At 39.3% G+C, this 13449-nt stretch overlaps 1 protein-coding gene across 3 annotated transcripts in view; it reads right to left on the bottom strand.

The window, feature by feature from the left end:
- Positions 1-1506: 1506 nt before the first annotated feature.
- LOC133619723 (uncharacterized) overlaps positions 1507-13449 on the bottom strand; it is a 121028-nt gene continuing 109085 nt past the window's right edge. For all 3 annotated transcript variants that reach the window (XM_061980974.1, XM_061980982.1, XM_061980967.1), the window contains one exon: positions 1507-4945. In XM_061980974.1, the coding sequence (XP_061836958.1) occupies positions 4457-4945 (489 nt within the window). In that variant the 3' untranslated portion in view covers positions 1507-4456. The remainder of the gene's footprint in view (positions 4946-13449) is intronic.

Raw genomic sequence — 13449 nt, forward strand, 5'->3', positions numbered from 1 at the left:
GCTTGTATTATCTTTAAACACCTTTAACTTATTAATAATATTAACTATATGTATTAAACATGCTTGTATTATCATTAAACACCTTTAACTTGTTAACAATATTAACTATATGTATTAAACATGCTTGCATTATCTTTAAACACCTTTAACTTGTTAACAATATTAACTATATGTATTAAACATACTTGTATTATCATTAAACACCTTTAATTTATTAACAATATTAACTATGTGTTAAACATGATTGCATTATCATTAAACACCTTTAATTTATTAACAATATTAACTATATGTGTTAAACATGCTTGCATTATCATTAAACACCTTTAACTTATTAACAAAACATATATTTCATAAATAAGTAAATATAAATTATATATATGAATGAGGTAGATCCCCACGACTTGATCAATTGAAAAGTAGCTCGCCTGCAGAAAAAGTGTGAGCACCCCTGTTGTAGACTGATCTATGCTCCTGTTTTTTGCAGCTGTATGGAGCAGTTGGAGGATCTTCACAGACTTGATTGGGCAGCCCATTAGCAGAGTTGCAGCAATTCAGCCGGTTATTAAAGCCATAGGTGGTGCAACAAAGTAGTATTGGTGTGTTTTTTTGTTTGTTTGTTTTTGGCGCCATCATTTTTCCTAAGAATTGAGTGATTGATTTTTTTCACTATGGTTGCTCTAAAAAGGAAACTATTATTTTCTCCATTTCTTTCAGTGTTTCTTAAAACCAGAAAGTTGCAATTTGAAATGATTGCAGTTTTATGTCATGCCTGTTATCTGATTTTTTTTCTCCAAAATTAAAAAACTTAATGAACATCCATACTTTTTTGCAGGTGTTGTATTATATTTTCATGTATTTTTCAGCCAAATACCAGAATGAAACCATCTAATGTCGTAAGTGCGTACACCATCATCTTTGGCCAACCTTCACAAAGGCTGTTGTATATTTGTGTAACAATAGCCGACAAAACCATATCTTGTTGATTTGAACTGTGCACAAGGCCAAAATACCTTAACCTTATTCATACTTTTAAATGCCTGCAAACAGTAACACAGGAAAGTACTACAAAAATAACGATTCTTTGGGCAAATGACAAACACGTTATAATGTGCCACTTTATTAGAAAAGTAAAAACTCACTTTAATTTTTTATGAACGTTGATATAAAACATTACAATCTTTTGCATATCCGCACTGTCACACTATCTCTCTCTCTCTCTCTCTCTATATATATATATATATATATATATATATATGTATATATATATTATATATGTATGTATATATCTATATATAATACATATGCATGTGTATATATATTTATATATATATATTTATATATATATATATATGTATATATATATAATACATATATATACATATATATAACTATATATAATATATATGTATGTATATATCTATATATAATACATATGCATGTGTATATATATTTATATATATATATATATGTATGTATACATATATATAACTATATATAATATATATGTATGTATGTATGTATATATATATATATGCATATATATATTATTTCCCAACTAAACCCTGTGCTTTAAGTACCACTGTCACAGCAGTATTGGCCCATATTAATATCTGAAGATAATTAACAACAACAAAAAAAACATATGTAAGTGCATTAAAGCAGGAAAAAATTTTCATTCACAAATGTGATAAACATTATTCCCCCCGACAAATATACTGCATACTCTATATTACACTGTGACAACATCAGAACAGCAGCGCAGTATTTTACACATTTACATATTCATACTGTATTTGTGCAGCAATGTCCAACTATTAGCATCAGTGCTTGGTTTCAGGATAAAGTATATGTGACACAAAGTCGGAGAAAAGGATTCAACGTGATATTTCCCGTATCAGACAGTAGATAGGCCAACGTTGCGTTGCTGCTACAGACTGGGCCTGGTTCGCCCCCATAGTCCCTCAGAAGTGGACATCAAAATAAAAAAGCCCCTCCTCAGCAGGGAAAAGCGAGCTGTGTGTCCGTTATTGGGGAGTGAACACAACTGGGGGAGGGAGCAGAGGTGAAAATGTGCTTCCTCCCCTTAACTGGAAATGCACATGGCTCACTAACGTTGCAGCAGCACACATCAGGAGGAGGAGCAGGGTCGGCCTGGTCTGTCCATTTGCAGTGATCCACATCCCACTTCCATCTATTACTTATACTACTACTTTGGGGGAGGAAAATGCTGCTGTGCATTACATGGCAAAAAAAAGTACAACATAAGACTTACAAAGAGATCAATAAAGTACCACAATATTTGTTTCATCTCCATATATTCATGCATGCACTTTTTGGATCAAGCAGGAGAAATTGCACCAACACATACTATAGTTTCATGGCAGTGGCATGAGCTATTCATTGTCCAAAAACAGAGAGAAAAAAAAAAGAAGAGTGCAAGTAAATACATTTGTGCAATTGCTTTGACGTACCTTCTCACACTGTATGCTACTGACCTTCTCAACAACTGCTTGGTTCCCTCACAGTGAGATCCTTCATCACCCTATAGCCTTAGAACCTTTTATTACGCGCATAAAGTTGTGTTTTGTCCACCATTTTAATGCTCCCCAAGGCTACATGAAAAAGATTTAGCTGAGGAGTGCAGGGCGAGGTGCAATTGTCCAAAGGACACTCCGCGGTGGTTTTTTCCAAACTTCTTGTTGCTATTCCAACGAGCAAACGAATGCCTCAAGAACTATGAAGCTTTTGACTTGGAGCCTGCTAGCAAACCAAATAACAAACGCAGGACATGAATAGCAATAATAAAGACAGCCGTTCCTGCAGTACAATGACTAGTGCAACAGTACAATGATCATAAAATAGTATTTAAAGCAGAGCAATTCGACTGGTGGCCCGAAAATGACACCACTGGCCCTCGGATTCAGTGGGAGACAAACAATTGTGCAGCAAATTCCTAAAAAGACTACAGAGCTCATGTTGTACAGAGGAACTTGGACCACATTGGCAGATCCTTGCATTGACAGTTTAACTTTGCTAGCAAACATAGAACACTGGGATCCGAACTTGTGATTTACAGAACTGAGGCGTTCCTCAAGGCACCCCTTTAAGTCCTCTCCTTTTTGGAAGTTACAACTTTGTTTTCGTAATGTGATTCCTGTAACTAAGGTGCGCTGTAGCTTGTTTACTTCAGATGCAGTCAGTAGTCATTGGTTCAACTTCCTTAGTTATTATACTAGTGGTGTTCCTCAAGGTTCCATTTTAGGTCATCTCTTTTTCATCATTTGGGCTATTCAACTTGTGTGTCAATTAAAAAAACTTGTAAGACACTCAAATTTTTGCAGCAGATTCTTAAAATGCTGTCATAAATAACCTTTGACTAGCTTTTGGGCAGAAGGTCCTTAAAAACAGCAGAGCGCTCTTGTAACTAAAATAATAGTGAAGGGAAAAGTCCGGCCCCCCGGTCCTTAACTTTCTGGAAATGTGTCCCCCAAAATAATTTAGTTGAATATCCCTGCAATAAAAAAAAGAGAGATTAAATAATTGTGTTCTTTTGTTGTACTTTAGAAGGAAGCAGGTATCTCTCTTACACGGCGGACACAATCTTGCATTGTGAAATCTGTCACCCCGTATCACTCTTGCCCAACACTCTGACTGGATGGCTTTACCTTGTAAAACTCTGCCAAGCATGAATGAATGTGTGTGTGTGTGTGTGCGCGCACATGTGTGTGTGTAAGATGTGTCATCATGCCTCCAGCAACACAAAGTCAAATCTGAGCTGATCTAATAATTATCTTGAGGATGACCAACACAAACACAGCTGAGGGCGGCCATTGATGACTTAATATGTTTAGGGCACATCGATGGTGCTTTGTGAAATGGGGACAGTGGCCTTCATATACATTTGAGTTTGAGCAGGCCTAGTTTTGTTTGAACAAAACATCTCTACGCTCCCTGCTAGGCAACAGGTCAGTGTGCATAGGGAACCTGTTTCTGATGTTTACTTAGGTTAAGCTGAGCTCCGAAAAAATCTCTGTGACATCCATCTGCTTATATTACATCTTCTAGCCTGCATCGTACTGTAAACTGCAGCTCTCTGTGGCTCGCACAATGCATGCATGTACATTTCCTATACATATGTTGTATTCAAAATGTGCTTAAGTTGTGAGACACACCACACCAAAGAAACATTGTTCATACAAAAATAAAGATATGATGGAAAATGATGACTCACAAAAACATGAGTAAGGTCAGTGATGCAATATTTTTAAAGATGTATATTCCAGTTCAATTTGTGTTTGTTTGCTTGAACATCTTTGTCCTTGCAGGGCTGAGGGGGGATCTGAACTACAGACGAGTGAAGGAAAGTCTGAACCTGGATTAAAACCCTGTTTGTACCTGATGTCAACACATTTGATCGTCACTTTGTCGGTTCAAAGGAAGTGACCTCAGCCAGCTACAGGCCTGTGACATACATCTCCATCCCGTCATTGAAGGTGAAAATGGTGGTGGTGCTGGAGCTGTTGCCTCCTTTCACATCACTGATGGTCTCGTAGAAGTTATCTCCCCCAGGCAGGCCTCTGACAGGCAGGGGGTTGGATGCCGAGCCCTGAGGTGCAGCTGATGGTGTCTGCTGCTTTTTCCTCTTAAGCGTGGCAGCACCACTGGCTGCGCTGTTACTGGCGCCCGCCGGCTCACGCTTACGATGGCTGTCAATGGTGGCATACGCCGGGTCAGGTTCGGCCGCTGCGTACTCCGGCCAGGACCTGTCTCCCGACGGCTGATAGCACGGCTCCTCCTGGGACCGCGCCTGGGCCTGGACTCCTCTGCCCCGACCTTTTCCTTTGTCCCCACCGAATGAGCGCGGCAGAGTCTTTGCCCCATTGTTCTCCATGGGGGGTCTTTTCTTCTGGGTTTTGCACACGATGGAATAGGTGTCTGCGATCTGATAACACAAACAAGAGTTAGACATCACTTGCAGCAACTTGTCGGAGGTTACTGATATTGGGTAATATTCATTTTAGTTGGTAGGTCGGTTAGGTTTTCCCTTTACAGACAGAGGCGGTTGTTTAGGGCCACAACTTGATAATGGCGACTGGTCACTTCATCACTGTGGTTGTTGGGCTCTAAAGGTGTTTGCTTATTCTACTTAGATGGACTATATTGTCTCATGGATTGAATCATACTTAGTTTTGCTAAACTTCTATTCAGCATTGAGTCAACATGTCCTTAGTAATAGTTTCAGTTGGGTTCAGCAGCATTGCGATCGCTTCCACTCAAAAGCCCATCAAGATCAGTTCTAATTTAGCATCGCTTTGAACACCGGCGTGACAGATTTAAGGCTGTGATTCTAAAACGACCGTATTATTTAAGTTTATATTGTAGCCGTCCGAGCCTTTTTCACAAATGTATAGGGTCTGATTACTAAAGGTTTGCGTGTACTAAAAAATGTGCAAACTTGATCTTGATCTGGATCTAATAAAGGTGTGCAAAGTTGATTGCGTCTGTTAAGTGAGCAGAATAAGGGGTGCAATCTACAAACCCCGTTTCCATATGAGTTAGGAAATTGTGTTAGATGTAAATATAAACGTAATACAATGATTTGCAAAACCTTTTCAACCCATATTCAATTGAATGCACTACAAAGACAAGATATTTGATGTTCAAACTCATAAACTTTTTTTTTTTTGTTTTTTTTTTGCAAATAATAATTAACTGAGAATTTCATGGCTGCAACACGTGCCAAAGTAGTTGGGAAAGGGCATGTTCACCACTGTGTTACATGGCCTTTCCTTTTAACAACACTCAGTAAACGTTTGGGAACTGAGGAGACACATTTTTTAAGCTTCTCAGGTGGAATTCTTTCCCATTCTTGCTTGATGTACAGCTTAAGTTGTTCAACAGTCCGGGGGTCTCCGTTGTAGTATTTTAGGCTTTATAATGCGCCACACATTTTCAATGGGAGACAGGTCTGGACTACAGGCAGGCCAGTCTAGTACCCGCACTCTTTTACTATGAAGCCACGTTGATGTAACACGTGGCTTGGCATTGTCTTGCTGAAATAAGTAGGGGCGTCCCTGGTAACGTTGCTTGGATGGCAACATATGTTGCTCCAAAACCTGTATGTACCTTTCAGCATTAATGGCGCCTTCACAGATGTGTAAGTTACCCATGTCTTGGGCACTAATACACCCCCATACCATCACAGATGCTGGCTTTTCAACTTTGCGCCTATAACAATCCGGATGGTTCTTTTCCTCTTTGGTCCGGAGGACACGACGTCCACAGTTTCCAAAAACAATTTAAAATGTGGACTCGTCAGACCACAGAACACTTTTCCACTTTGTATCAGTCCATCCTAGATGAGCTCAGGCCCAGCAAAGCCAACGGCGTTTCTGGGTGTTGTTGATAAACGGTTTTCGCCTTGCATAGGAGAGTTTTAACTTGCACTTACAGATGTAGCGACCAACTGTAGTTACTGACAGTGGGTTTCTGAAGTGTTCCTGAGCCCATGTGGTGATATCCTTTACACACTGATGTCGCTTGTTGGTGCAGTACAGCCTGAGGGATCGAAAGTCACGGGCTTAGCTGCTTACGTGCAGTGATTTCTCCAGATTCTCTGAACCCTTTGATGATATTACGGACCGTAGATGGTGAAATCCCTAAATTCCTTGCAATAGCTGGTTGAGAAAGGTTTTTCTTAAACTGTTCAACAATTTGCTCACACATTTGTTGACAAAGTGGTGACCCTTGCCCCATCCTTGTTTGTGAATGACTGAACATTTCATGGAATCTACTTTTATACCCAATCATGGCACCCACCTGTTCCCAATTTGCCTGTTCACCTGTGGGATGTTCCAAATAAGTGTTTGAAGAGCATTCCTCAACTTTATCAGTATTTATTGCCACCTTTCCCAACTTCTTTGTCAAGTGTTGCTGGCATCAAATTCTAAAGTTAATGATTATTTGCAAAAAAAAAAAGTTTATCGGTTTGAACATCAAATATGTTGTCTTTGTAGCATATTCAACTGAATATGGGTTGAAAATGATTTGCAAATCATTGTATTCTTTTTATATTTACATCTAGCACAATTTCCCAACTCATATGGAAACGGGGTTAGTAAACTAACACCCACATTCAATGTGGTGAGGGACAACTGTATTACAATACTCACTAGCGTATTACACGAGTAATATTAAAGGCCCAAATGGAGGCACAAACTAAATTTTGTTTAGGACGCCAAATAGCTTAGTCTGTTTCCAGACATTACTGTAGACATGAGAACAATTACCACAGTAGTTCCCAAAAAACGTTCCCGCAAAGCTGGAAGCATAGAACTTTGTCACATTTGGCTGTGTAAAACAAACCATTGTGCACACCACACCGAGACTCGCTTCTTCAAAGTGAACTCTTGTATTGTTGAGTTCACTTCATCTCAAATGTCAAATGTGCACAGTCCAAAGACATCCATCCATCAATTTTCTACCGCTTGTCCCTCTCAGGGTCGCGGGTGTGGCTATAGCCTATAGTATCCCTGCTGCATTCAGGCGGAAGGCAGGGCACAAGTCGCCACATCAGATCAGGGCCAACACAGATAGGACATGCTAATGCTAAAATGACAGAAAAAGTATTAAAAAATGGCATATATATATATATATAAAAGCACTTGCTGTGGAACGGCTATTTCTCTGCTGTTTGTCTGTGTGTGTGTTAAATTATGACGGTATCCTGTGGTAAAAATAGCACTATATGTTTGTATATATATATATATATATATATATATATATATATATGTATATATATATATACATATATATATATATATATGTATATATATATATACTGTATATATATATACAAACATATAGTGCTATTTTTACCACAGGATACCGTCATAATTTAACACACACACAGACAAACAGCAGAGAAATAGCCTGTGGTAAAAGTAGCACTATATGTTTGTATATATATATATATATATGTTTGTATATATATATATATATATATATATATATATATATATATATGTATATATATATATATATATATATATATACACACATATATATATATATATATATATATATATATATATATATATATATATATATATACATACATATATATATACATATATATATACACATATATATATATATATATATGTGTGTATATATTTTTGATATTTTGATGACATCACTTCCTGCACACGCTGACACGGCCATTGTGAAGAGCTTTGACGTCGAGCCGCACTTCTAACTGACGTGTTTACTTCCACAATTGTTGTACCAGAGCTATGTCAACCTGTCTTAGAGATCACTTTGTGTGATCACAAATTATTTAAATGCACCTTCAGATTGAGGATTTTATCAGCGAAGGCAGCTTTGTTCCGCCGCAAGTCTTAATTGGTGGGGCGGTATAGCTCGGTTGGTAGAGCGGCTGTGCCAGCAACTTGAGGGTTGCAGGTTCGATCCCCGCTTCCGCCATCTGCCGTTGTGTCCTTGGGCAAGACACTTTACCCACCTGCTCCCAGTGCCACCCACACTGGTTTAAATGTATCTTGGATATTGGGTTTCACAATGTAAAGAGCTTTGAGTCACTTGAGAAAAAGCGCTATATAAATGTAATTCACTTCACTAAATGTAATTCACAATTGTGATGAGACGGGAAAAAATGCCACAGCGGACCTTTGTTACAGCAAAGGAGAAGGCACTACCGGGACACAAGTCCATGAAGGATCGCCTCACACTGCTAGTTTGTGCTAACGCTAGCAGCGACTATGGGAAGCCACTGCTCTTTTATTACTCCGAAACTCCCAGAGTGTTCAACAATGCCACAGATATCCCCAGACACAGGGTAAAAGGATTTTCCTTTTTTGTTTTTGGAGCCTACCAATGAGACCCGTGTGTGTGTAGACAATTAAACTTGCTGTAATGTTGTTGTGTTGTCTGGATAAAAAAAGAGATTGTTGAGCCATTACCCCCTTGTTATGTTGTGTTATTCATGGTTACAATAATTATTTTGGAAAACTGCATCACTATACAAACTGTTTGGTTTGTAAACCATGTTTAAGAACCAATTAAAATATGATATAAATGATTCAATTGCTTGAAATGTCATTTTGTTCAGATGAGTTTGGCACGGTACACAACTTTCTTATGTTTCTACCTTCTTGTTGAGGTTACGTTGTAGCAGTATGGTACATAGCAGCGCAGGCTGGAGCTAAACTTAATGTGTCCATTGATTGGTCCACAGAGAATTGTCACTTCTGTGTTGAATGTAAAGAAAACTAAGTGTCAGATCCTCCGACACCACGGCCTTCAATTTCACTGCTATGCCGACGACACACAACTATACATTTCCACCACGACCATCACCACAGCCACCCACTCCACCCTCACCACCTGCCTCACAGACATAAAAACCTGGATGCAAAAAAACTTTCTAAAACTCAACTGCAACAAATCTGAAATAATTATCATTGGCCCCGACTCCCTCACTCGCTCCACTCAGGACTTTTCATTAAACATCGACGGCTCCCTTGTCACTACCTCCACCCACATCCGCAATCTAGGTGTAATTTTCGACCCTACCCTCTCCTCCCCCACGTAAACCACATCACCAAAACTGCATTCTTCCACCTCAGAAACATTGCCCGTCTCCGGCCCTCCCTCACATCCTCTGCTGCCGAAACCCTCATCCACGCCTTCATCTCATCCCGGCTAGACTACTGCAACAGCATCCTCTACGGCATCACCTCCAAAACCCTCAACAAACTGCAATACGTCCAGAACTCTGCTGCCCGCCTGCTCACCGGAACCCGCTCCAGAGAGCACATCACACCTGTCCTTCATGACCTCCACTGGCTGCCTGTCAAATACAGAATCACCTTTAAAATACTCCTCACCACCTACAAGGTACTCCATAACCTGGCACCACCCTACCTCTCTGACCTCCTCCAGCCACACGTCCCGTCCCGTTCCCTCAGGTCTAGTGATGCCGGCCTCCTTGAGGTCCCCAAGACCAGGCGCCGAACCTGGGGCGACAGGGCCTTCTCCGTGGCTGCCCCCTCTCTCTGGAACGCTCTCCCCAGGCACATCAGAGATGCCCCCTCCCTCCCTACCTTCAAAGCCACCCTAAAAACTCACCTCTTCACATTAGCCTTTCCAAACTGACCCTGCCCTAGGTGTCTCTTATTTATTTATTTATTTTTATTTTTTCTAATAAAGTTGTTTTTATCGTCCGTCCCCCCCACACACACATGTAAAGAGACCTTGGGTATTTAGAAAAGCGCTATATAAATCCCAGGTATTATTATTATTATTATTAAGTGACATTTAGTCCTGCTGCTATGATGTCACCCTATTTACGTAGCTGACCATATCATGTCTGCAACCTACACAGGCTGTCATTGTTATCCACTCCCTGTTTTTTTTTTACCATCTGTACACAGCCTTCTGGTATTCCATGCCAAAAGATACATTTTGTGCAAAGATGAGAGACAACTCTAATTTGTTGTGTGCAGACCGTATTGTGAGCGTAATTGTAAGGGTGTGAATTTTCATTGTGTTTGTTTTGTGCTGCAACTTGACCTATTTTGACAGCGTAGGATAAGACAGAGTAAACTGTGTTATCGCTGTGTTGAGGTCTAGGCGTAGAGTCCACATTAGTTTAGCAGTGGATAGACCTGTTAACGTTTCACAAGTGCTCTGGCAACAACACTGGCTACGATGTGAAAGACCTGGACACCAGCCAACCCACTGACAGAAAAAAAAAAACCTGCTCAGTATTGTTCATTGATGGACTTTGCTCACATTGCAATCACTTCAAAGAAGCGACTGGAGGCGCGTGCACGAGCGAGCGTGGATACAGTACATGTCTGGTGATTGCATGTGTGTGTCTACTATATGCTGACAGGTGAAGCATGTGTGAGGTCGTGTGGGGAACTCAGAGCAACTTGTGCTGTGACCTTTGGCATTGCTGTGTAAAAACATTCCACCGCCAGTTTAGCACAAGAGCACAAAACCCTCAAGTCCTCCAGGGAAGTATTCCCAGAATTTGTACACTTTAACAAAAATGACAACAAAGTGATTTTGTGGAAATAGAAATAGCGATCTAATCACACTAGTTTCAATCAAATACCGATAATACCCTTGGTATTTACACTACCGATATTTGAATGGATCCGCCCACCACTTACGCGTATGACTGGCTGCTACACACAAACATGTGTTGTTGTATTGTCCTCTCTCTAACTCTTATTAAATTACTTGCTAATTTATTATTAATACCTGCTTACTTTCTGCTACACTTTCTAAAGATTACTAAGCACTTAGTTCACTGCAAAAATAGCTGACAAAAGACCAGATTAAAGGAAAAAAATACTAAAAACTAGTGAAATGATCTGTCCATGCAGCTATTTATTTAACTTGATAAGATATCTTAAATTAAGATTTGTATACCTAGGAATTAGAAGGACTTTTAAGCTAATAAGTATTTGTTTCTCAAAACAAGCAGTATTCAACTTGCAATTCCTGAATTAAGCATCTTTGGGATGTTGCAGAATCTTTAAGCAAGATTTTCTATGTGGGGAAAACCCAAAATATCTTATTTGTATAGTTTTTTCCCCTCAATTTTAACATTTTTAAACTGGAATAGAAAAAATATAATTATTAATGTTAAAATTCAGATTTAAATGTAATGTCAATGACTAAAAATAAGTGAATAAAAGGGCTGGTAACGATAACACGTTAATGCATGTGATTAATGAAAAAATATATATAAATGATTGAAGACTAATCACATAAGTAAGGCTTAACCTGGAAGATGCGGGCATTGTTACAAGGTCTGTGATTAGGTCACACGCCAGAGCGAAGATGAATGATGAGAGGTGGGTAATTTCGCTTCAGAACAAAACTTTAGATAAAACGTAGGTAACTTGTTTGTATCTCAGCAACCAACTCTCTTATCAATGCACATCAAGTTTAAAATACCATCTTACAGCAAAACACGTACTCGAGGAAGGTGCTGCTAACATGAATGCTTCATCGACAACAAGCAGAGAAGAACAAACTACGCTGGCAATGTTTACTGGTTCAATGTTGTCAACAAAAGTAGCACAGTTAAGTTAAACATAGGCCTTGCTAAACGACAACCACCGCATGTCGGACATCTAACAATATGTGAAGACCAAGTCCTGCAAGAAGATGTCATTCATATCACCACAGCTGATCTGTTGTACAATACCTTGGAGAGGAACAATTACAGAAAGGATGAACAAACTGTACTACACAAACAAGAGCATCAACTTGCAACTACAGACTGGATGTGAATGTATTTTGCTTCCTGGAGAATGTTGGACATCTGTAAGTAATCACAAGGAGCTGGGGTCGCATTGTACCAAAAAATAAATCAGCATTGTCATCTGAAAAAGGTAAACAAGCTTGTTTGTTTCAACAACTGGTTAAATTAAAGAAGAGTAAATGCAGACATAAATTGTGCACTATGTTCAGTTGTTGACTTTATTGCATTATGTATTAGTGTACATCTGTACCTTGTTTGCTACATTATTGCACAGACTTTCAAATGAGCTGCTAATTCTAAGTTCTAAGTTTAGAGCAAATCAATGACTTGCAGTTCAGTAAAACATTTAAAAAAACATTCCTGTATGACATTCTGACTACCAAATTGCATTTGTATCTGAATATTGGGGTATTTTCTTCAGCAAATTGTATTCATGCAAGCAAATAAGAACCTGCGATTAATCATGATTAATCACAATTCAAGAGTGTCATTATCTGATTTAAAAAAAAAAATCAATTGACAGCCCTAAAAAGTAAATAATCAATAGCTCTTAAAAATAGGCAAATCTAGAAATAACATTTAAAATCTCGGAAAGTGGCAAATTTGCAGTGGACACAATTAGCTGCTAATCCAGGGGACCAGAAATAAATAAATGGTGCTTTTCATTTATTTCCGAAGTAGGAGCTCGGACTGATGTCACAGCCCAGTTGTGAGCGTTCCAGTTACGATGTCGGAAATCAAGATGGCCACATCCACGAAATCTATTCTTGAGCTTGCCTTATCTGAATATAAGCAACTTATAGAAAAATACGCACTCTTTCTGCAACCTTGGAACACGGTGGAAGAAGAGGAAACACAGACACTACTGCTAGCAATAGAACGTATAAAACACATGAAAAAATTATATTTATATTATAGTAACATTGCCATATAAAAAAGGTCCTGTTACGGCGCACGCGCAGTCTGTTCCTCCCTCTTCTGCGGGAGCACTCAGCGGCTCCACTGTGAGCGCATCCAGACACGCCCCCACGTGCGCTGCGCAGACCGCAGGCAATCTTCTATCAACACACCTGGCAGTGATTACAGAGGACAGGATAAAGAGCCTCGCCGCTGACTACTTAGTGGCCCAGTGGTTAGAGTGTCCG

The sequence above is a fragment of the Nerophis lumbriciformis genome, linkage group LG01, assembly GCF_033978685.3.
Source record: "Nerophis lumbriciformis linkage group LG01, RoL_Nlum_v2.1, whole genome shotgun sequence".
NCBI lineage: Eukaryota > Metazoa > Chordata > Actinopteri > Syngnathiformes > Syngnathidae > Nerophis > Nerophis lumbriciformis.